Source organism: Sapajus apella, unplaced genomic scaffold (assembly GCF_009761245.1).
Source record: "Sapajus apella isolate SASKATOON/1434 unplaced genomic scaffold, GSC_monkey_1.0 scaffold10, whole genome shotgun sequence".
NCBI lineage: Eukaryota > Metazoa > Chordata > Mammalia > Primates > Cebidae > Sapajus > Sapajus apella.
Window position 1 is genome coordinate 42354940 of NW_022436950.1, and position 26068 is coordinate 42381007.

At 40.3% G+C, this 26068-nt stretch overlaps 1 protein-coding gene across 7 annotated transcripts in view; it reads left to right on the plus strand.

The window, feature by feature from the left end:
* ANKRD44 (ankyrin repeat domain 44) overlaps positions 1-26068 on the plus strand; it is a 335610-nt gene that overhangs the window by 226949 nt on the left and 82593 nt on the right. For 3 of the 7 annotated variants that reach the window (XM_032277679.1, XM_032277672.1, XM_032277678.1), the window contains exons 11-16: positions 737-819; positions 1995-2058; positions 4132-4200; positions 5721-5861; positions 7478-7558; positions 10439-10550. In XM_032277679.1, the coding sequence (XP_032133570.1) occupies positions 737-819; positions 1995-2058; positions 4132-4200; positions 5721-5861; positions 7478-7558; positions 10439-10550 (550 nt within the window). Of the gene's footprint in view, positions 1-736; positions 820-1940; positions 2059-4131; positions 4201-5720; positions 5862-7477; positions 7559-10438; positions 10551-26068 lie in introns of all 7 variants that reach the window. The other 4 variants (XM_032277674.1, XM_032277677.1, XM_032277673.1 and 1 more) reach the window with 3 other exon arrangements.

Consider the following 26068-nt stretch of genomic DNA (forward strand, 5'->3'; position numbering starts at 1 on the left):
CTGATGTTCAGCCGTAGTCCTATCTGGGGTTTTATAGGCACAGGATTGGGTGGGGCAGGGCCATGGGTAGTTTAGGAAAAGGCAACATTTGAGTGAGAAAACAGGGATAGAAGTTCTCACTTTGGGTTGCAGTTTCAGGCTTTTCAGCTTGAGAGTGGGTTTTTATTGAGGACCTGACCTTTTCTGCCTAGAATTTCTCTGCCCCCTGCACTGTATCAGCACCACTGCACTCCAGCTTGGGTGACAGGGTGAGACTCTGTCTCAAAAAAAAAAAAAAAAGTACAGAGAAAAAGAAAAGAAAACAGATTGCCTTTCAAAATTGAGAGTTTGTCTTGCTCAGTATTGTTATCTCTAGCCCTTAGCATAGTCTATGATGCTTAGAAACTGTTGAATAGACGAATGAGGGAATGAGACATACAATCACCAAGCTGAAAGAAAATGAGAGGGAAATTAATTTTAAATTTAAAGAGTCATGGTTTATGTGAAACAGATTTTCTTAAAATATACATTCCTATGGTAATGGACTTTTAATTCTGGTTCTGATTCAGGCATTATTTTAAAGTAGAAATTGATTGCATAATTATTTATTGAATGGAAGAATTACCAAATTATTTTAGCCAAGACTCCCTACACAAAGCATTTTTAATTTTCATCAGAGAATCTAGAAAGGTAATTGTCCTTCTGCATGTATCTTGAGATCTGTTGCCGTGAGATGCTCTGTTTTCTTACTCCTCAGGTGTGGAATCCATAGCATGTTCCCTTTACATTTAGCTGCCCTAAATGCTCACTCTGACTGCTGCAGAAAGTTGTTATCATCAGGTAAGTAAATCTGTTAGCAGAGATGAGGCTTAATGTGTCCTGTACCTGAGTCAATGAATGGCTTCAAGTGTCTGGTCAGAGTGAGTGGCTGCCTGTGCTTCATGTCATTACCTGACGTGGCAGGATGAGTTGTGTTCCTCAGCTAACTGCATGTGACAGCTCCCAGCAAATCTTGGTGTTAAAGCTGTTTGAATGTCACTATTCCTGTCCCAGAATGAGAGTCTTGTCTGTTTTTCAAGTTAAAGCTTGAGCATTCCAGGGTGAAAAGTGGCAGAGATGGCCAGAGCTTATAGAAAGGTTACATCACAGAAGAAGGAAAAGTCTTTGAGACTTAAAATGATGGCTTAGCATTTAATATTTTTCAACAAAAGAAAAAAGGCCAAATACCCTACATCTGGTGGTAGAAAATGTCATGTTACTCCCACTCCCTGGGCATTGAAAAATCACTATGGCTGATTTCTTCCAACTAGGTTTAATTTCTATTTTTTAAATATGAGACTCTTTGGAGCCAAGAGATTGTTTCTGGTTTGGAGCTTTGCTAGTCTTTCTTATCACCACCTCTGCCGACTGTCATATATTAAGAAATTCCTGGGTTTTCAAAAGTGGTAGAGGTCTGCAAGGCAAAGATTGTTTATGAATTAATTCAGCAGATATCCCAGAGGCATTTTTTTTCCTTTAAGTACTTTACCTATGGCTGATTCTGCTTTCACTGCTGTTGCATGTTTAAAAAATAATCCCTGCATGCAAGCATGTTTCCCAACTCTTAAACCAACTGAAAGGTTGAAATACACATAAGGAAATATCTATTCCAGCATGCTAAGATTATTCCTTTGCCTCCATGTTTTGTCTGTGAGTTCTATCTGCCTGTCTATTGCCCTACTTATCTCAAATTGGTTTCATAAATTTCTATCCTGGGATTAAAAAATGGGGCTGTGGTTCACCCAGGGCTGAATGTGAAAATAAATCCTTCTTGACTTCACGGTTCTTCCTGTAAAATTGCCAAGCTTGAGCAGTTACCATTTGTTTCCATGACAACCTCTTTCTGACTACAATTGCTTGCATTCTGGTTTTTCTACTAACTGATTTTTCTGTCTCTGCAATGTTTCTTGTGGTTTAACTAGGACAAAAGTATAGCATAGTATCCTTGTTTAGTAATGAGCACGTGCTGTCTGCAGGCTTTGAAATAGACACCCCAGATAAATTTGGAAGAACGTGCCTTCATGCTGCTGCTGCAGGAGGGTGAGTAGTTAGCAATTCTAGTTATTTTTTGACTTAATTACTAATTCATCTTTATTGACCTAAGCTGTCTTGAATCAAAGGCAATTTCCTTAGTAAAATAAGAAAGAATCATTTCTACCAGTTATCAAATATTACTGTTATATTTCCGTATTACTTGAATTTTGTTTCACCAAAGAAAAATGATTAGCCCATCTCAAATAGCAGATAGTTTTTCTTTTACTTTCTTCTTTCTCTTTTCTTTTTTTAAATTATAGTTTTCAGGCTATAGAATACATATCTGTTACCCCATACACCAAAAGAAAATAATTTGAAATTTGTTCCTAGGTTTTTCCTCTTTTGTTGCTGGTATGCGGGTGATGATCAAGAGAATCAAAGATTGAATTAATTTATGTTAATTTATAGACATTTTTATCCTTGTTTCAAATCTGATTTTTAGTCTTTTAGGGATTAAATGTGAACATAGGTCAAGAAAACCCAAAAGACAGGCAAGCAGTGATTTAATCCTTACCTTTTTTTAAAGTTGTAAGGAGAATTTTTTCATCAGCTACTTTCTTTTCACATACCAGTGGTATGTGAAAGATTGAAGCTCTGATCAATATATTATTATTGATCTATGTGACCACACATTGACCAAACATGGCATCTCTTGGATGATGTTGTTTGGGGAAGGTGTTGGTTCTTAATCAATTTCCTGGTCCTTAAGGAACAGCAATGCTTCTCCATTTGTCATTTGTATATTACCAAAAGCATTACCTATTTATCAGAGGTGGATAAATGGTGACACTTTAGGGCTCCTTATTTACATGAGTTCCTTCTGAATTCTTATTACTAGATTTGTATTCATAATTGTATATATATGTATATATATATGTATATATATATATATAGTGTATATATGTATGTGTGTATATATATATATATAATTATGAAATTTTAAAGCCCCCTTACCCCCACCTGAGCTCCCAAATTGTATGAGCTTTATGAGCCACACAAGTTGGCTTCATCAAGGTAAATCAAAGGCAGATTTAACCACTGCCTTTGATTCTTTGGCATCATGCAGTAAGATCAGCTGAATGCTACCCCATTCAGCTGGCATGCTACACCAACACATACTTATCTTAAAAAGTTCTTATATGTTATGATTGAAAGAGCTAGTTCTCTGAGAAGGTGTCTATAAAGGGTGGATTTGGGGTAAAGAGAGCCCTGCTTAGGTTTATCATTGAGATCATTTTTCATAGTTAAATTATAGTAATAATTCCAGGCCACTTCTATCATCCCAAGTATAGAACAATAATGGATAATAGTCTTTTTTTTATGCCCCCATTTAAAAAATATCAGACCTGTACAGAAAGTGGCAACACACAATTCCAGATTCATGTCTGAAATTCTTATTAGAATTGCTATTTAGCTATATGCCCTTTAATAGGAAAAATCACTTCGCTGGGTCCTTTTCTCTCTATTAAATATGATTTATTGCTTCTGTGAATGATAAAGAAGCTATGGAAGATCACTGTGCACCATGACATCATTTTCAGCCTTGGTTCTGCACATTTATTTGCCTAAATTACAAAGACAGGGAAATGCAGTTGCTTTATTTTCCATTAAGGAGCGTCTCGGTTGAAAGTGGTTATCATGGTGAATTCATTCTGCTGTGATAGCAGGTGACGCCCATCCACTCTGGCTCATTGTTTAAAGGGACATGAAATTATTATAGGTTTAAGTGGTTGTTTCATAAACTCTTGATGGTTTTGAAAAAGAATTTCAGGATAAATGATGAAACCATCACTGGAGGGTTTAATCATGTAATAATCATTAAATTTCTTAGTCATGGAATTGAAAATGTTCCACCAAGTTCTTTAATCTGTTGATTTATTAGCTTTGAAAAAGGAATTATAGAAACTTTAGATCCTTACAATATGTCATTACTCTAATATGTTCAGGTTTTTATTAGCAGAATTTGGACTAGAAGCTATCTTTTCATCTGGTCCTGCACTCTGCAGAAAATGGCTCTTGCTGAAGATAGGCCAGTAATTGATCTCTTCCGTCTTAATGATGTTTTCCCTGTCTTTCTAGTAATGTGGAATGTATAAAACTCTTGCAGAGCAGTGGAGCAGACTTCCATAAAAAGGACAAGTGTGGGAGGTATGTTATCAGAGTTCTGCTTCAAGTGCCTAAATAAAAGGAACTGGGAGTGGTCTATCTAGTAATCAAGTTACGTTGAAATGGTAAACTGGGAAGTTAGCTGGGGGGATTCCATCCTTCTCGGAAGGAAGTCTCTTCTCATGGAGATTTCCCGCAAAGCAAATAAGCCACAAAGAAAGCATCTCTACTCACAGCTTAAGGACCTTAGAAGCTTTGCCTTTGGACCCTGTCATGAGGTTGTTACTTGATAATTTTCAGTCTAGTTAAAACATATGCAATTCAATAGGTAAAATACTTAAACATTTCTTTTTTTGAACTAACAAGGAGAAAAATCTTGTTAGTTCAAGATTTTTGAACTAACAAGAGAGAAACTAAATGATTTATACATATACATATACACAGAATTTAGACCAAGAAGGACACAGCAGCTCAAAAGTTCTTATTGAAATAAGGGTGAAAAAGTTCAGACCCAGAGAGGGGATGTGATTTGGGCCAGCTTGCCATCTCCCCACACCAGAGCCCAGGGCTTCTGATCCTGATTTGGATTCTGCATTGTTCTTCTCATTAACCAACATCCCTATCCTCTAGGAGCTTATAGTTCAGTGGGGAAGATGAGACAATACACCAGTGCCAAAATCAAGGCAATATGTGATGAGAACTCAAGAGAGACCCAGAGAGTAGCGAAGCCATCTCAGACAAAAGAAAGAGAACTAGTTCCTGGGACAAGAAGGATGAGTGGGGTTTTAATGAGTGGAAGTGATTCATGAATCGGCACTCCCAGGGGTAAACCAACCTGGACAAAGGCTGGGGGAAGTGTGGACATAATCCAGAAAGCGTCAAATCATCCAGTTTGATTATCCTAATGGGTACATCTATGGGAGAGAGATACCCTATCAAAGGAGATTGGGTTTTGGAAAGTCTTCAGTTCTAGGCTGAGGAATCAAGTCTTTGGTTGGTAGAGAGAACTAAAGATTTTAGAACACGATTGTTATACATGGGTATTGTACCTTAAAAAATTCTTCATTCAGACTAACTAGAAATTATGGACACTTGATTAGAGCTAAGGAAGTCAATAGGATGGGCTTGCAATGGTCCAAAAAAGCAATAACGTAGACCTGAACTAGGAGAGGCTCTAGGAAGGAGAAAGAACAGATCCATGATAGATGGCCTTGTGTGACACCACTGTCTTTGTAGCCTCACTTCCAGTTTATACAGGTTAAACACCCTTCATCTGAAAATCCAAACTCTGAAATGCTGCACAATCTGAAACATTTGGGGCACAGCCATATAATGCTCAATGGACATGCTCATTGGAACATTTTGAATTTTGGATTTTTGAATAAAAGATGCTCAACCATCTAAAACACTTTTAGTTCCAAGCATTTCAGATAAGGGATACCTAACTTGTATAGTTGAAAGAAGCTTTCCACACCCCTAGGAATATTGCTGCCAGTTCTAGTGCCAACAATGAGCCTGTTTTCCAGACTGAATGAAGTAATAAATTGCTGTTTGTTTTTCAGGACCCCTTTGCACTATGCAGCTGCAAATTGTCATTTCCACTGTATTGAGACATTAGTGACCACAGGGGCCAACGTTAATGAAACAGATGACTGGGGACGCACAGCTTTGCATTATGCTGCCGCATCAGACATGGATAGAAAGTAAAAACAGCCTTGCTCATGCTTCCTCTGGGAACAGGGTTGGGGAGTGATGGGGAAGGACTGCTAAGTTTTCTTCATACTGCCTCATGGAAAAAGAGTTAGACTAACCCAGAAGAGTTAGATTTGCTTCATTTCAAACCTGGGCTTTCCTGTTCTGGTGACTTTATGTTTGATTATTACATGTCACTGCCCAATTACTTCTCTGTTCTTTGAGTTGAATGCCAAGTGGAGCTGTCAAGCTCAGGTTTACGGTTCATTCAAAATCTGTTGTAATTTATTTTGACATATACCATAGTTTTCATCATCACCACTTAAATGCTTCATTTGCTAATATATATGTCATATGTCAAAAACATCCACCCATGCAGAATCCCAGCAGTTTTTAAGTATAGCTTCAGTACATGCAAACTAGGTACCATTGTTCCAAACCTGGGCATGAATGCTCTTTCAGGAGCTAGAGGAGAGGAAGTTGGTTGCTCAGGACATGTTTGGATTCTAGGGGGGTAGGAATGGAAATAAGCAAACCAGTTCAAGGGGAAAAGGTGGGGGAGATGCCCACAGTTGATGAAACTGTTCTTAGAAGCTTCAGGCAGGGCCTCCTTCATAAGAATACTTTTTGGTGACCCTGTTTGAAGAACTGTTGAATTATTTGCTGTCTTGTGCTGCAGAATTGATTCTGGGTCAGTGCTAACTGCTTCTGCTGTAGAGCAATGGCTTTTAGATGGTGACCCAGTGAGAAATAATATCTTACAATCATGACCGCATATGCACATTGACATATATATAGTTTATATACTATGTAAAATGGAAATAGTTTTCATAAAATCATATTTACTTTTACCATGTGTGATGATGCATTCTGATATTTTCTCTATTTCATTAGAGAAAAAAATCTTTCTGACTGCAACCCACTAAATCGATTTCACAATGAGTTTCAGAACGGGTTATGGTCCATAGTTTGAAAAATACTGCTTGTTTCCTCTTCATAGTTATATAATAAATAGAAATAATAATGTCAGATGTAGTATTCTGATCACTTGTGCTTGCAGGTTATTAACAGACGTTGCTTAACAAACATTTATTGAGCATCTACTGTGTGCCAAGCTCCAGGCGATTCACTTGGAATAGACTGTGGGTGGTGGAAAGGGTGGGGAAACAATATACTTCATCTTTTAAGAGCTGGAAAAGGAATTCTGGATGATGAAGAATTGTTCTGTCGGATGAAGGGTGAATATGACCCCATTTCTGGACAAATGAGATGCTAGCTGGCAATGGGGAATGTAGTAGGAGTCAGAGAAGTTTCAGCTAAGTCACTTCTTTACTTGGGAAGTTTAGGATGTTTATAGAAGGGTGGGCAACTTGATTGTTACCTTAATTGCTGATACTTAAGTGGAAGTTTTAAGAAATCATATTCTCAGTTGGATCCTTGGGAGAGAATAGATTTACTGGATGGCTTTGGAGAGAACCATATATACCTTCAGTGAAAATCAGTGGTGCTTATTTCTTCTGGGTTGGGGTAAAAATCATTGAGATATAAATTGCACCAGAACCATTAACAGCTTTGCCATTTAAAAAAATTAATTGCTACTTTTTTTTCTATCCTTTATGCTGAGAAGTAAGACTATCTTAGGAAATGCCCATGAAAATTCGGAAGAACTTGAAAGAGCCAGGGAGCTGAAGGAAAAGGAAGCCACACTGTAAGTTTCTTCTCAGCTTAAGAACAAGGTGCCATTTCCGATGCTTCATCTGCTTCTCTGAGTTGCCACGTTGCCTGCCTTACTATTTTGGGGTTTCACTTGGGATCTTGAGGAAGTGATATGGGCTTGCCTTTAATGGAGAAGAAACTACTCTTAATACAGCCTTCAATTCTGCTATTTTCACACAGAGAACTTTCTAAAATTGTAAGGTTTGCTTCAGTCACCACTGTGATTGATCAGCAGTTTTTAGGACCTGGTGTCCCAAATATCATTTCTGACTGTGATGCATCATGTACCACGGAAAACAGATGAAGCCTCCTCTTGGAGCCTTAGGTTCTGCTTTTATGACCTGGGGACATTTATTTAGCAGATTCTATTTTAAAAGATCTTCATACTTTGGTGTGAAATAACTACTTGTGCTTTCCCCTCACCCCCAGCCCACCACACACATCAATTTAGGAAGAGCCTCCTGCTCCTGTACACAGCTGCTCCTGGGGCCCCTTATTCCACCTGCTTCTCCCTAGCTTCTGACAGAGACATAGCTCATTGCTGTGGCAGGGGTGGGAGTGCCTGCCATCACTCAGGGTTGTAGATGCATGGGAGGCTCTGTGGCTTTGTCCTCTGAGAGTCCTTTCGGCACCACAGATCACAGTGAGAAACTAACAGTGCTTAGTGCAATGCCTAGCACATAGTCAGTGTTCAATAACTGTTGAGTAAATGAACAAACAAATGAACTGGTGCCCACACCTGGTGCCTCACCCCTGTGGAACCCAGTGGATATGGTGCTCTATGAGTCTGCAAGCACATCGTGGTTACTTATTTATTCCTCGATTGTCAGAGGAGCCAGTATCTCTGGGGCCTGAATGCCTGTGTCTACTCCAGGGTCTTCCCACCCTACACCGGGCTACTCCCATGCCCAGACTGTTGTAGAAAGGCATTGTTAGAGAGTATGGCTCCAATGCAGGTTGTGGGACCTAACTTCGATGGTAATTGGGAAGGGGACAGGAAATGCAGCAGTGAATAAAGTAGAATGACCAAAGTTTTGCTTTAATATCCCCAAATTTAAAATAACAGTATTAAAACACTGTAGCATTTTAAGCCACCACGGCAAATGCCCCCTTCTCCAGTGAACTGCAAGCTTGCCCTGAGCCAGACAAGCTGATGGAGAGGGAGGGGACAAGGAAGGTAGGACAACGAGGGGGAACCAGCTGCCTGAGACCTCTTCTACACAAAGGGGGTCCACTCCCTGGTATCCAGATACGCCTCTGACCTCATGGGCATCTGTTAGCTTTACATCTTAATTGCCAAAATTACTAGGCCCTGGGAAGAGAGAGAGAGAGAAAAGAAGCATTCCCAGTTAAAGCACAGAATTCATGTTTCCCTTACAAACAATGTGGTGAATATCCAAATTATACATTACTTTTATTATAATACTACTATTGATCGTATATATAGTTCCGCTATATTCTGGGTTAAATAACTCTGAGAATAATTCCGAGTGTTTTCCAAATTATAAGTTCAATTTATCAACTGATTTTTAGGACGTAATCCATTCAGAAGTTGGGGACTGTGTGTCCACTAGCATGTTATTCCTATTGAATGATTTTATATAAACGGCCAAATTCAGTTTGCAGTGAGTCATACCTGGGATCCCTTCCATGGGCATTTAATTACCAGAATAAAAAAGAACATCCTTATAAGGTGCAAATGACCGAAGAGAGAATAATGGCTGGACTCTAAGAATAGTTTGATTTACTATAAAGCATTTTATGAATAAATCATGTGTCATGTGGGTATTTGGGTTTTAAAAAATATATGGCTTTCATCAGTTTTTCTAGAAATTGAAGTATCTGCTTTAATTGTCCCTATGTGTAGTTGACTTTTTTCCTTTTGCCTTATACCAAAAGATAGGAAAATGCCATTTTAAAGTTTTTGGGTAAACTCTAGAAATTTTCTATTGGAAGGTTTTATTGAATGTATGGGTTGATACTTAGAATCTTAATATTTTGATTTGAGCATGAAATTGGATTGGTTTGGCCTTATAAAGGTCATGTTTGTCCCACTATCGCAGGAATGATGCTGCTGTGAAGCAGCGCTTCCTGACTGGTGACTCCCTCTTTCCCAGCAGGACTGGACCATTTGCAGTAGGCCCTGAACAGAACTCATTATATCCCTGGGTGCTTGTGAACTAGAGTTTTGGGCTCTTCAGTGAAAGTGGAGCCATGTTCCTTCCTCTAAGCATCCCACAAAGACTGTGGCTTTTTGAGAAAAATTACAACTCTGTCTGAAAAGGCTTTAAACATTTTTTTTCAGATCTATATTCTTAATCGTGAAATTTAAGCCTCTTTATTCATATGTGGCTATGAAATTAATTCTTTGTTCTTTAAAAGTGCTTACCCATTCCTTTAATTTTTTTTATTGTTTAGGCTATTCTTATTTTTTTTAATTCTTTTTAACTTTAGTTTTTTAACGTTGATTTTATGGTGAGGTTAAGAGTCAACCTCTCCCTATTGAGGCTGCCCTGTTACAGTGCCTGACCACTTCCTTATTATGTCTGAGACTGTTGACAGGGAGTTCCAAAACATGTTTTTCAGTAATCTTGATGACAGACATTTTTACCTGAAGATGAGATGAAAAAAAATCTTAATTACCCTTTTTCCTGAAGCTTTTTATGAATTCTAGAATGGCTATATTAAGCTCAAATAAAGATAGCTACAGAAAACACACACAATTTTCAACACATAAAACTTCATTGCTGTAGGATTTTTAAAGAAACAAACTCATCAAGTACTTCATGAAACATTCATAATAGGAGGATTTACATAAATCATATTTTTCAGTCCAGAGATGTTTTCTAACACTTCATCTTTATACTTACAGATGTCTAGAGTTTCTGCTTCAAAATGATGCAAATCCATCTATCCGGGACAAGGAAGGTTACAATAGCATACACTATGCTGCTGCCTATGGGCACAGGCAATGTCTGGAACTGGTGAGTTGTTTTGTTTTGTTCTCTCTCTCTCTCTCTCTCTCTCTCTCTCTCACACACACACACACACACACACACACCCATTTCCCACTCTGGAAATACTGGTCTTACAGTCTCAACAAATGCCATCCTGCCTAATTAAGTCACCAGGAGAAATCACCTTGAAGATATTCTGGGGTAAGTGACTACATTGTTACATGTTATGATATGTAGATCTCTTTTTTCCATTTCTGTCATTCCTAGTCTCAGAACTGACTGACAATTGACTCTTTTCTACTTTACTGTAATTTGGCTGGGAATGTTAGATCTGTGTAGGGACACTATATATATATATATTTTTTTTTTCCCATTTATTTTATTGCATTTTAGGTTTTGGGGTACATGTGAAGAACATGCAAGATTGTTGCATAGGTACACACGTGGCAGTGTGATTTGCTGCCTTCCTCCCCATCACCTACATCTGGCATCACTCCCCTTGCTCTCTCTCCCGAGCTCCCCACCTCCCACCGTCCCTCCCCTATTTCCCCCCAACTGACCCCAATGTGTAGTGCTCCCCTCCCTGTGTCCATGTGTTCTCATTGTTCAACACCCACCTATGAGTGAGAACATGCGGTGTTTGATCTTCTGCTCTTCTGTCAGTTTGCTGAGAATGATGGTTTCCAGGTTCATCCATGTCCCTACGAAGGACACAAACTCATCGTTTTTGATGGCTGCATGATATTCCATGGTGTATATGTGCCACATTTTCCCTATCCAGTATATCATCGATGGGCATTTGGGTTGGTTCCAGGTCTTTGCTATTGTAAACAGTGCTGCAATGAACATTCGTGTGCACGTATCCTTATAGTAGAACGATTTGTAATCCTTTGGATATATACCCAGTAATGGGATTGCTGGATCAAATGGAATTTCTATTTCTAGGTCCTTGAGGAATTGCCACCCTGTCTTCCACAATGGTTGAACTAATTTACACTCCCACCAACAGTGCAGTAGTGTTCCTATTTCTCCACATCCTCTCCAGCATCTGTTGTCTCCAGATTTTTTAATGATCGCCATTCTAACTGGCGTGAGATGGTATCTCAGTGTACTTTTGATTTGCATTTCTCTGATGACCAGTGATGATGAGCATTTTTTCATATGTTTGTTGGCCTCATGTATGTCTTCTTTTGTAAAGTGTCTGTTCATGTCCTTTGCCCACTTTTGAATGGGCTTGTTAGTTTTTTTCTTGTAAATCTGTTTTAGTTCTTTGTAAATTCTGGATATCAGCCCTTTGTCAGATGGGTAAACTGCAAAAATTTTTTCCCATTCTGTTGGTTGCTGATTCACTCTAATGATTGTTTCTTTTGCTGTGCAGAAGCTGTGGAGTTTGATTAGGCCCCATTTGTCTATTTTGGCTTTTGTTGCCAATGCTTTTGGTGTTTTGGTCATGAAGTCTTTGCCTACACCTATGTCCTGAATGGTTTTGCCTAGATTTTCTTCTAGGGTTTTTATGGTGTTAGGTCTTATGTTTAAGCCTTTAATCCATCTGGAGTTAATTTTAGTGTAAGGTGTCAGGAAGGGGTCCAGTTTCTGCTTTCTGCATGTGGCAAGCCAGCTTTCCCAACACCATTTATTAAACAGGGAATCCTTCCCCCATTGCTTGTTTTTGTCTGGTTTGTCAAAGATTAGATGGTTGTAGATCTGTTGTGTTGCCTCCGAGACCTCTGTTCTGTTCCATTGGTCTATATCTCTGTTTTGGTACCAGTACCATGCTGTTTTGATTACTGTAGCCTTGTAGTATAGTTTGAAGTCCGGTAGTGTGATGCCTCCCGCTTTGTTCTTTTTGCTTAGAATTGGCTTGGCTATGCGGGCTCTCTTTTGATTCCATATGAAGTTTAAGGTGGTTTTTTCCAGTTCTGTGAAGAAGGTCATTGGTAGCTTGATGGGGATAGCATTGAATCTGTAAATTACTTTGGGCAGTATGGCCATTTTCACGATATTGATTCTTCCTAACCATGAGAATGGAATGTTTCTCCATCTGTTTGTGTCCTCTCTCATTTCGTTGAGCAGTGGCTTGTAATTCTCCTTGAAGAGGTCCTTTACGTTCCTTGTTAGTTGTATTCGTATGTATTTTATTCTCTTTGTGGCAATTGTGAATGGAAGTTTGTTCTTGATTTGGCTCTCTTTAAGTCTGTTATTGGTGTATAGGAATGCATGTGATTTTTGCACATTGACTTTGTATCCTGAGACTTCGCTGAGGTTGCTTATCAGTTTCAGGAGATTTGGGGCTGAGATGATGGGGTCTTCTAGATATACAATCATGTCGTCTGCAAATAGAGACAATTTGACTTCCTCCTTTCCTATTTGAATGCCCTTTATTTCTTTTTCTTGCCTGATTGCTCTGGCTAGAACTTCTAGTACTATATTGAATAGGAGTAGTGAGAGAGGGCATCCTTGCCTGGTGCCACATTTCAAGGGGAATGCTTCCAGTTTTTGCCCATTCAGTATGATATTGGCTGTTGGTTTGTCATAAATTGCTTTTATTATTTTGAGATACGTTCCATCAGTACCTAGCTTATTGAGGGTTTTTAGCATAAAGGCCTGTTGAATTTTGTCAGAGGCCTTCTCTGCATCAATTGAGATAATCATGTGGTTTTTGTCTTTGGTTCTGTTTATGTGGTGAATTACGTTTATAGATTTGCGTATGTTGAACCAGCCTTGCATCCCCGGGATGAAGCCTACTTGATCATGGTGGATAAGCTTTTTGATGTGCTGTTGCAGTTGGCTTGTCAGTATTTTATTGAAGATTTTTACATCTATGTTCATCATGGATATTGGCCTGAAGTTTTCTTTTCTTGGTGAGTGTCTGCTGGGTTTTGGAATCAGGATGATGTTGGTCTCATAAAATGATTTGGGAAGAGTTCCCTCTTTTTGTATTGTTTGGAATAGTTTCAGAAGGAATGGTACCAGCTCCTCTTTGTATGTCTGGTAGAATTCGGCTGTGAACCCATCTGGACCTGGGCTTTTTTTGGCTGGTAAGCTCTTAATTGCTGCCTCAACTTCAGACCTTGTTATGGGTCTGTTCAGGGTTTCGGCTTCTTCATGGTTTAGGCTTGGGAGGAGGCAAGTGTCCAGGAATTTATCCATTTATTCCAGGTTTACTAGTTTATGTGCATAGAGTTGTGTGTAATAATCTCTGATGATGGTTTGAATTTCTGTGGAATCTGTGGTGATATCCCATTTATCATTTTTTATTGCATCAATTTGGTTATTCTCTCTTTTCTTTTTTATTAATCTGGCTAGTGGTCTGTCTATTTTGTTGATCTTTTCAAAAAGCCAGCTCCTGGATTTATTGATTTTTTGAAGGGTTTTTTGTGTCTCTATCTCCTTCAGTTCTGCTCTGATCTTAGCTATTTCTTGTCTTCTGCTAGACTTTGAGTTTTTTTGATCTTGCTCCTCTAGCTCTTTCAGTTTTGATGAAAGGGTGTCAATTTTTGATCCCTCCTTGCTTCTCATGTGGGCACTTATTGCTATATATTTTCCTCTAGAGACTGCTTTAAATGTGTCCCAGAGATTCTGGTATGTTGTGTCTTCATTCTCGTTGGTTTCGAAGAACATCTTTATTTCTGTCTTCATTTCATTGTTTATCCAGTCAACATTCAAGAGCAAGTTCTTCAGTTTCCATGAAGCTGTGCGGTTCTGGGTTAGTTTTTGAATTCTGAGTTCTAACTTGATTGCACTGTGGTCTGAGAGACTGTTTGTTATGATTTCCATTCTTTTGCATTTGCTGAGGAGTGATTTACTCCCAATTATGTGGTCAATTTTAGAGTAGGTGTGATGTGGTGCTGAGAAGAATGTATATTCTGTGTATTTGGGGTGGAGAGTTCTGTAAATGTCTATTAGGTTTGCTTGGTCCAGGTCTGAGTTCAAGTCCTGGATATCCTTGTTAATTTTCTGTCTGGTTGATCTGTCTAATATTGACAATGGGGTGTTAAAGTCTCCCACAATTATTGTGTGGGAGTCTAAGTCTCTTTGTAAGTCATTAAGAACTTGCCTTATGTATCTGGGTGCTCCTGTATTGGGTGCGTATATATTTAGGATCGTTAGCTCTTCTTGTTGCATTGATCCTTTTACCAATATGTAATGTCCTTCTTTGTCCCTTTTGATCTTTGTTGCTTTAAAGTCTAATTTATCAAAGATGAGAATTGCAACTCCTGCTTTTCTTGCTCTCCATTTGCTTGGTAAATCTTCCTCCATCCCTTTATTTTGAGCCTTTGTGTATCCTTGCACGTGAGATGGATTTCCTGGATACAGCATACTGATGGGTTTTGGCTTTTTATCCAATTTGCCCGTCTGTGTCTTTTGATTGGGGCATTTAGTCCATTTACATTTAGGGTTAATATTGTTATGTGTGAATTTGATACTGCCATTTTGGTGCTAGCTGGCTGTTTTTGTCCATTAGTTGATGCAGATTCTTCACTGTTTTGATTCCCTTTACCATTTGGCATGTTTTTGGAGTGGCTGGTACTGGTTGTTCCTTTATATGTGTAGAGCCTCTTTCAGGAGCTCTTGTAAAGCTGGCCTGGTGGTGACGAAATCTCTGAGTACTTGCATGTTCACAAAGGATTTTATTTTTCCTTTACTTATGAAGCTTAGTTTGGCTGGATAGGAGATTCTGGGTTGAAAGTTCTTTTCTTTAAGGATGTTGAATATTGGCCCCCACTCTCTTCTGGCTTGTAGGGTTTCTGCTGAGAGATCTGCTGTGAGTCTGATGGGCTTCCCTTTGTGGGTAACCCGACCTTTCTCTCTTGCTGCCCTTAGTATTTTCTCCTTAATTTCAACCCTGGTGAATCTGACGATTATGTGCCTTGGGGTTGCTCTTCTTGACGAATATCTTTGTGGTGTTCTCTGTATTTCCTGGACTTGAATGTTTGCCTGCCTTGCTAGGTTGGGGAAGTTTTCCTGGATAATATCCTGAAGAGTATTTTCCAGCTTGGATTCATTCTCTTCGTCGCATTCAGGTACGCCTATCAAACGTAGATTAGGTCTTTTCACATAGTCCCACATTTCTTGGAGACTTTGTTCATTCCTTTTTGCCATTTTTTCTCCATTCCTTCCTTCCCGTTTTATTTCATTGAGTTAATCTTCGACCTCTGATATCTTTTCTTCTGCTTGCTGAATTTGGCTGTTGATACTTGTGCATGGTTCGCGAAGTTCTCGTGTTGCGTTTTTCACTCCATCAGTTCACTTATATTCTTTTCTATTTTGTCCATTCTCGTTAGCATTTCGTCAAATCTTTTTTCAAGGTTCTTAGTTTCTTTGCATTTGGTTAGAACATGTTCTTTAAGTTCACAGAAGTTTCTTACTACCCACCTTCTGAAGTCTGATTCTGTCATTTCATCACACTCATTCTCCATCCAACCTTGTTCCCTTGCTGGTGGGGAGTTGTGATCCCTTGTAGGAGGAGAGGTGTTCTGGTTTCGGGTGTTTTCATCCTTTTTGCGCTGGTTTCTTCCCATGTTTATGGATTTATCCACCTGTCGACTTTGTAGTTGCTGGCTTTCAGATTGGGTCTTTGCGTGGATGTTCTGTTTGTTGATGATGAGGTTATTTCTGTTTCTTGGTTTTCCTTCTGACAGTCTGGCCCCTCTGCTGTAGGTCTGCTGAGGTCCACTCCAGGCCCTGCTTTCCTGGGGTTCACCTGCAGCAGCTGCTGAACAGTAAGGGCTGTTACCAGTTTTCTTCTTTTGCTGTCTTTGTCCCAGAAGGATACCCGCCAAGTGTCAATCTGATCTCTCCTTTATGAGGTGGCTCTTTGGATATACAGGGGTCAGGGAGCTGCTTGAGGACACGGTCTTTTCTTTACAGGAGCTCAAATGCTGAGCTGTGAGCTCCGTTGTTCATTCGGAGCTGCTGGGCAGGTACATTTAGGTCTGCTGCAGCAGAACTCATAAACCACTTTTTGTTCCCAGGTGCTCTGTCCCAGGGATTTAGAGCTTTATGAGTTTCCATGATGCTGCTGCCTTCTCTTTATTTTTTTTCCTTCAGAGCTGCCCTGCCCAGCAAGGAGGCAGCCTAGTCACTGTCTGCCTGTAGAGGCTTTGCTGAGCTGCTGTGGGCTCTGCCCAGCTGCCGAGTGACCTTCCCTGCAGTCCTGTTTATATGGGTGTAGTTAGAACTGCCTTGGCAATAGTGGCCTACCCCTGTTGAGGCTGAGTCTCTCTGCAGTGGCGGGTTGCCTTGGCAACGGCGGGCTGCCTCAGCAATGGTGGGTTGCCTTGGCAACTGCGGGCTGCCTCAGCATTGGCTAACTCCGTAGTGGTGGGCTGCCTCGGTAATGGTGGACGTCCCTCCCCCACAGAGCTGGACAGTCCCAGGTTCAGCTGCGCTTGCTGTGAAACTCTCAATCCAGAGAGTTTCTGATTGCTGTTCTTTTGTGGGGGTGGTACCAGCCGAGCCTGATCGGTGGCTCCCTGCCTCAGAGCCTTTTTTTTCTTTTTTTAAGTTGGTGTTCCTGTCGCTTGTTGAAGAGGCGCCGCGGTGTGTGTTTTTTTTCCATGCGACGACTCACTGCGCTGGCTTAAACAGCAGCACTGAGATTCATGGTACTTTTTTTGCCCTGGAATCTACTGTCCTGGCTCCCTGCTCAGTCCCCTTTTTAAACAGATGAATGGGCGACTTCCCGTGACTCCAATCACCAGCCAGAAGGGCACTCGGACCGGTGTATTTTGCACAGAGAACCACTGCTCCCGGGCGCCGACAAAGCAGCCGCGCGGGGCAAAGCTTCGGCGCCGGCCGGCACAGCCGCGCTGGCCGAAACAGCCACGCTGGCGACCCGTGGAGCTCCTCCGCCTGGGAATTGCCTAGTCTGTGGGCAATAAAAATGCGGCATCCACTCACCCTCTGCACTTTAACTGGGAGCTGCAATCCCAAGCTGTTCCTAAACGGCCATCTTGGATCCCTCGGGACACTATATTTTAAAGACAATTAGAATGCATCACATAAGCTCAGCATGTGTTTCCAGAGGCAAACTTCACACTCTAGTATTCAATAACAGTGTTGTAAGATGACTTTGTTAGTGTTCTCTAGAGGGACAGAACCAACAGGATATATGTATATATAAAAGGGAGTTTATTAGAGAGGACTGGCTCACACGATTACAAAGCAAAGTCCTGGGGTAGGCCACCTGCAAGCTGGGGAAAGAGAGATGCCAGTAGTGGCTCAGTCCAAGTCCCAAAGCCTCAAATCCTGGGAAGCTGACAGTGCAGCCTTCCATCTGAGGATGAAGGCCTGAGGGCCACCAGGAGGACACTGGTGTAAGTCCCAGAGTCCAAAGGCAGAAGAACCTGGAGTCTGATGTCCCAGGGCAGGAGGAGAGGAAGCATGCATCTGGCAAGGGAAGAAAGAGAGAACCAGAAGACTCAGCTAGCAAGCTCATCCGTCCTTCCTCTGTCTGCTTCGTTTTAGCCTTGCTGGCAGTGATTGGACAGTGCCCACCCACATTAAGGGGGTGGGTCTTCCTCTCCCAGTTCACCACCTCAAATGTCAGTTTCCTCTGGCAACACCTTCACAGACACACCCAGAAACAATACTTAACCAGCTGTCTAGGCTTCCCCTAATCCAGTCAAGTTGACATCTAATACTAGCTCTCAGAGTGATTTATATAATCATTTGATAAGTGGGTTTGTCCTGGTCCCATATTTGTAATTTAGGGAAAGAAATTGGCAAGAGCATAATAGCAGAATTTATGGGAATTTCTAAACCACCAAAAATGCCAAAGCTATAGTGACCAAGAGCCACCCAAGGGTTTGGGTGTCTCTGTTGAAACTCCTCCATTGGTATAGCTCACAAGACACAAACTCACATGGCCACAGGGACCAGAAATGTAAAGTGAATGACTGAAGTGAGCTCAGATATAGAAAAAATGGGAGGGGTGGGGGTTGTGGCAAAGAGAGAGCACATGTTCTGTCTTAAGACAGAAACAATCGGCTCCTGCTGTTTGAGACCAGGAATGCATACTTGGGGTTTCTAGCTCTTCAGCATTTTAAGAGAAGCTAAAATCTAGACTTTTTATGTGAAATTTTCTGTTTGGAAAGCATTGTGTGGGCCAAGAAAAAAAAATTGGCTTTCATGGCTGCCCCCTGCCAGCAAACCACCATCTGCCATCTCCTGAGCACCCCCCTTAGCTCCCAAACTCACGGGCATCCCAAACTCACTCTCTCAGGTTAAATGATGGGTCCCACCCTTCCTGGCTGCACTCCAACTCTGTTCCCTGTCCTTTGAAAGGGAGAAGTCCTGCTTTTCAGAGTTATTCAGAGTTGTGTTTGGGAATCGATTTGCCCTGTATCAGCCACACAGTCTACTGAGAAAGTCACAAAGTAGAAAGCCGGTGAGCAATGGTGTTGGCACCTATGCAGAAATGACTGAAGGGTATTCTGCTCTTCCCTTTCCCTTTGACTTTGCTACTGGCTTAACTGGTTCCACTTAGGGTCAGTCTCACTCTGTTTCTTTTAACTACAAATGTAGGAAAATTTTCTTAATGGTTACCCTACTTGGAAATAAAAATAATTTTTCTAGTGTTGTTTTTCATTGCATTTATTGGTGACTTGTATGTACTCTCATCATTCTTGAAGACTTCTAGATCTTCTTTCCCCAGGTTCTTGTGAGTGCTACAGATTTCTTTGATCTTGGGGTTGGGTAGCGTTTTGCCTTTTTTTTTTTTGGTCCCCTAGTTCTGATTTCATCATAGTTTATCTTTCAGTTATTGTGGCTGCATAACAAATCACCCTGAAAGTTAGTGGCTTACCATAACAATTATTTTTTATCTTCCACTGTTTCTGTGAATCAGGAGTTCAGAGTGGCTTAGCTGAGTAGTTCTAGTGAAAGATATCCTATGAGATTGCAGTGAGACATCAGCTAGGGCTGGTATAATCTTAAAAGTTTCTTCGCTCATATGTCAATCATCTGGACTGGAAGACTCAAGGAGCTGACATTCCTTGAGCTTCTTTCTTTTTGTCTCAATGTGTGTGTGGGTTTTTTTTCCATGTGATTTTCTCTAGAAGTAGTTCCAGAGTAGCTGGATACCTTACATAGTGTCTCAGGGGTCCAAAGCCCTGGGAGGGTGGAAAAGAGGAAGAGATAAAGACTATATCACTCTTTATGATTTACCCTCAAAAGTCACACAGAGTAACTTCTACAGTATCTGTTCAGTGAGGCAGGTACAAAACACAGAGAAGCAAAGTAAACTTCACCCAATCCAGTCAAAGAGAGGAGTATCAAAGAATTTGTGGACATTTTTTAAAACTACCGAGTTCCATAAAAAGATGTAGGAAGCCTAATGATTTCATGGCCTCCTATTACATGGATTTTGATGTAGAATCTCAAATGGCCAAGAAGAAATCCTCTATCTTATAGATGAGCAGACCAAATCACAGAGTTATTAACTGTTTTTTTCCAGAGTCATACCTCTGGTCTGTGTAAAAAGTGGGGCCATGAATCAGGATTTCATGAATTCTGATTTCAAAAAGTGTTTATTCTACCACACCATGCTGCCTTCCATTGCAGGTTAGAGCCCCACCACCACCCAAGACTTTTAAACAGAGAAAAAGCATGGTAGCCATTGATATAAGGCAGTACCGTTTCTGCCTCCTAACTCCAGCATTGCCATGGAAGTTGATTAGACCTGTCAGCAAGTATAGCTTCGTGTTTAGATCCCATATAAGAAATGCTCCTCGCAAACTGTGGTGTGTTTGTATGTGTGCACGTGTGTGTATGTCTGTGTGTGTAGTAATCAGTGGCAGAGTGAAGGCTTTCTACTGTAACTATGTATTATGAGCCTGCCTTCCAAAATGTTCTTAAGACACAGCTGTCTTTAATTGGTTTTCTCTACGAAAACCATGTCATAATTGTCATAATAAAAGAAACTTTTATTATACAGTGTGTTAATATAGTCATAATAATGTGTGTTGTTTTACAGTACTTTTGTGAGTTATCTTTAATCCTTCATAGCCTAGAAACTCAGGATAATTATCTTAACACCTTCTTTCTTTAGAAATAACATATTGCATGCAATGTCTTCGTTTTTTTCAGGAAGACCATTTCGGTACTGTTATTTCTGTTATTCAAGTACGAGGTTTTTCTGTCCGTAAGAAGGTTTCACAAATTCTGTCTGATGATGAAATTACCCCCTTTGGTTAGATCAACATTTGCCTTATGTAATTTACAAAGAGATGCCTATTCCTAACAATTATAAGACATTCAAAAGCAGTTGGGGGAGGTGTTAACTGATCTTAATTTACACTGTCTTCGAACAGAATAGATTATCAATATAAATTGGTAGAAGTGTTACTATTATTTGCTTTCAGGAAAAAAACCTCAGTCATTTGTAACACAGGATGAAAGTTCTCTCATTTTCCTGAATGATTTTAGTTGGATGGAAAGTTTTACGTCTTCCTATTTTGGAATACATCCCAAAATTCCTCTTGGGTGTAGTTCATACAAAGCAAAGATCCTAAGCAGGCTATAAACATTCTTATGCCCCATCCCTTCCCAATCAGAACAAAACACAGTCCTGAAAACAATCCTGTACTTTCCCCTAGGAGTGAAACCACAAATCAGACCTTTGTAGGTATCTTATCCCCACTGCTGGCTCACCTAACTATGGATGGATTAGGACAGGAGATGAGACAGGAGAAAAGGGTTCTGAAAGGAGGGGAGAGAGAAGAGGGCCTGTCCTTGATACAAGTATTAAGAAGAAAACATATATGTTGCCATAAGTATATGGAAAAAAAGCTCAACATCACTGATCATCAGAGAAATGCAAATCAAAATCACAATGAGGTGCCATCTCACACCAGTCAGAATGACTATTAATAAAAAGTCAAAAATAATAGATGCTGGCCAGGTTGTGGAGAAAAGGGAATGTTTATGGTGGGAGTGCAAATTAGTTTAACCATTGTGGAAATCACTGTGGCAATTCCTCAAAGACCTAAAAGCAGAACTACCATTCAACCCAGCAATCCCACCACTGGGTGTATACCCAAAGGAATATAAATCATTCTAACCATAAAGATACATGCATATGTATGTTCATTGCAGCATTCTTCATAATAACAAAGACATGGAATCAACCTAAATTTCCATCAATAGACTGGATAAAGACAGTATGGTACATATATATCATGGAATACTATGCAGCCGTAAAAGACAACTAGATCATGTACTTTGTAGGAACATGAATAGAGCTGGAGGATGTCATCCTTAGCAAACAAATGCAGGTGCAAGAAATCAAATACTGCACATTCTGACTTATAAGTGGGAGCTAAATGATCAGAACACATGGACACAAAGAGGGGAACAACAGACACTGGGGCCTACTTGAGGGTAGGGGGTTGAAGAAGTGAGAGGATCAGAAAAATAACTATTGGGTACTAGGCTTAGTACCTGGGTAACAAAATGATCTGTGCAACAAATGTTAATGACACAAATCTACCTATATAGCAAACCTATACATATACCCCGAACCTAAAATACGTTTTTTAAACCCCAAAACAAGTATTAGGTGAAGAAGTGGGGTTTTGAGGGGGGTGCTTTTTTCTCATATATTCTCCCTCTTTCCATAGGAATCTAATATCTTTATGGCCTTTAAAATTCCGATTTGCTTGTTAGGAAAGTGAACCAATTAACCTATGTGCACTAGGAGGTGAATTTCTAAGACTTTCACATTACCATGCCAGTCTTCTTCCTCATCTCCCAACACAAACACCCATTTTCCCAGGGGTCATCCTTTTAACAAATTGCCCCTGACTCTGTGCTTTGTGCTAGAATTATGCTGATGAGACACACATCTGGTAGCTCTTCATAGAGTCCCAAATAGAGCCTCAAATAATCTCAAATAGAGTTTATTTGAGCCTCTGAGCAGAAATTGTGCAGGGAGATCTTTTTTTGACTCCACCACCCCAGCTTGTGCTTCTGGCCTGTGGAGGGAATAGAGAGAGTGTAAATGAGGATGTGTGGTCCTCTGGCCTTCACTACCAGTCCAGGGATTTTGTCCTTTGAGCACTGGAATAGGATTGAAGAGGATGGGGGGCCATCTGGACCAGCTGATTTGTGAGGCTGATGAAATGTGTCTGGTGCCTCCTCCCATCTAGTTGAGCAATTACTGTGATTATGCATATTATTAAGTATGTATCATTAAATTTGATGTGTATTTTCTTTGACTGTGACACTCAGCTTGGTCTGCGTTTACTTTGGCATTCAGAGTTTGTGGCTCCAGTCTGTGATCACAAGCACAGAATTTATAAACTACTTTGTGTTCAGTCCATTTTGCTGTAATCAAAAAGAAACAGAAATTATTATAGCTGTTATAGTTTACTTCTGTTATACAGACTTATATTTAATTAGTTCCATGAGAAAAAACTTCTAAAAAGTAGTATGAACCCTTAGCCTTGATAGAAATAGCCAAGGTTGAGAATTCTGCCAAGTCTACCTACTTAGGCCAGTATTCTCAGCTGGTCTTGATCAAAGACATTTGTACTATGTAGGCAAGCAAAAAACTGCCCACAAGCATGTACTGAGAGCTGTGTTCAGTCATATTCAATTGGGCTCAAAATATCAAAACAGAGTGGGGAGACTTGGCTAATAAAGCTTCTTGTGTCTGAGTATAATGTATGTTTGAGTGGAGGATGGGAATTGGCAAAGGAAAGTTCCAGACCTCCCTTTTCCTCTATCTGAAATGTATTCTTACTGGCTCCGAAAAGAAAAATCAAGGAATCATGCCCCTATTTGGAATTTTTGAGTTTATATTGGCTTATTATGTTTCTTTCACAATATTAAAGATTTGTCTGTGAACATAAAGATCTTTGAGGCTTTGTTATTGAAATGGAAAAATACGTGTGCCAATATAATTATATACATTGCCTACAGATATTTAGAGAGATTGAAACCTCTAGGCCTCTGATTATGTTCAGGCTGAGATTTTTTTATGCCAAATCACCTGGAATTTGGCTGCTTCTCTGAATCTTCTTTCCTGTTCAATGATAGGAATGAACTTGAACTTTAACTGTAAGAGTAGGGGTGACAAACGCTCCTACTTATGTATTCTAGGAGCTTCTGGGGTTCTCCGAAGAAAGACAATAAACAACTATGTCTTGGGAAACTCAACACTAAAATTATGCTGCTTTCAAATAAATGACTCAATGTTTTGGGTTGTTTCTTGTGTTTATCACAGGACTTTAGAAAACCATTACCACCTGGCTTTAAATAAATATATATGTCTGTCTAAGATAGACTTATGACCAGGTGCAGTGGCTCACACCTGTAATCCCAGCACTTTGGGAGGTCAAGGTGGGAGGATTGCTTGAGTCCAGGAATCCAAGACCAGCCTGGGCAACATAGCAAGACCTCGTCTCTACAAAATCATTTTTTAAATTAGCCAGGTATGATGATATGCACCTGTAGTCCTGGCTACCAGGAGGCTGAGGCAGGAGGACTGTTTGAGCCCAGGAGTTTGAGGTTGCAGTGAGCTATGATTGCACCATTGCAGTCCAGCCTGGGTGACAGAACAAGACCCTGTGTCTTAACTTACGTTGGCAATGTCTCATTAAGCCTCTTAAGACTAAGAAAGCAGGTACAGGAAAGCGGTTAAAAAAAAAAAGCTACTGAGTGGTCATCTGAGGACAAGAAAATGAAAAATCAGTACATTTGAACCCCAGCCCCAAACAAGTCTCTGATGACTGTTTTCTTTTCCCAGAGGTGCTGCTAAGAGAAGGACTTGGGTTGTGCCTGACCTCCCCGCAGGCAGCCTGCCAAGGGGCGGTGTTGTCTGGAAACCTCAACAATGCTGATCTTGTGTTTTCTTCTATTTAATTCAGTTGGAGAGAAACATAAAATCCTATGAGGAACTCTCATTAAGGGCGAGGGTGGGGGTGAGCATGGATATTTTGATACCACTGGCATCCTCTCAGATATGAATATAAGTTTGCAAATTTTGAGTTAGAATTTGGATGTAAATCCATATATATTCAAAACAATGGAATAGACAATGTTTTATAAGATGTTCCATTTTTTTTGTAATGTGGCAGAAAAAAATTTGTTGGCTTTACCATGAGTGAATTTGGCAGCTGATGAAAGAAGCATTCAACATGATGTATTAAAATGGAACATTTCAGTTTTGCCTCCAGTTGAGGGCCTAGGACACTGGGGCCATGCATCGACATTTCGAAGTAAGATACTGGTGCTTCAAGCCATGGTGTCTTCCCTATTTCTAACGTCACAGTTGGAAAGAACAAGAAGTTAAGAGATTAGAGAGAAGGCTTCTTTGGAGCTAGCTCTACTGTGAATTCTATCTCATAGTGGAGGAGACAGAGTGCCTTCTGACCCCAAGCCCAAGGGAGGGAAGCTTCAAGGAGATTGCTTAGATATCTTATTTGTGTCCCACACAATTTAGAGAACATGCAGGACTGGTATATGATAAATCTGAAGACTGAATGGCTTTGACCAGAGCTTGCTGGCCCTGCAGCCAAATAAGATGAAGGTTGTGTTTCAGGAATCACTCCACTCTCAGCAATGATGGGTCAAAGTATATATTTCACAATGCCCAAATATGAGCCAAGGGCCAGAGCTAGCCTGTGGTTCTCCTGGATCTCACTTGAGAGGGCTGCCTGAAAGAGTTGGGAGCCCCAGGATTCCTAGTGTGGAGAGGGACATATAAGTTACCAGCAGGAAGGTCCATTCACTCAGGCAGAGGGAACTGCAGGCGAGAGACCCCAGTGACGGTAGAGAACCTAATTCAGCATCTAAGAGAGGGACAGTTGTAAATATCTGACCTGGTCAGAAGACATTACTGCCAGAAAAGTGTCAGTCAGACCATTGTTCCTGCTCCAAATGTGTCCTCCTTTCCCTATCCCCTTTAGTCCTGGAGGAGCAGAGGCAGATGAGAAGAAGGAGAAGCCCTAGATTGGAGAACAGAGAAGTCAGCTATGTCCCCTTACCCACTGCAGTCTTTAGGGGAAGGTGAGAAGGAGCTTTAAGAAGTTAAACAAGGTTAGGAGTCTGTGATTATCACACTGGAACAGATGTATTGATTGCTGACATGAAGTTATGTTTTAAACTAAGGTACCTAGAGAATTTGTTATTATTTGTTGGAGATTTTGCATGAGGTGGCAGGAAAAGAAGTAACCTCATAAAGGAGATTGGACCTAGTATAGGGAAAAAGAGAATAAATGTATTATTTGATTATACCTATGACTCACTGGTTCAGTAAATAGCCACTCACTGACAGTCATTGTTTCAGGAAAAATGTAATGCTCAGTTCTAAGGAAAAGTAAACTATTATCCTTTAAACACATGTGACTTTAAATATCAACTTACAAGGCATTAGGTTCTAATAATGTCAAGCATTTATAAGGTGCCCAAAATTGTTGAACAAGTGAAATACACTGTGAGTGACTAAGCTTTATTTAGTGATAACACATCAAAGCTAGTTTATAAGTATATGGCAACTGTCCTGTTTGTTAGGAAGGTATTTCATAGAAGATGGCAGG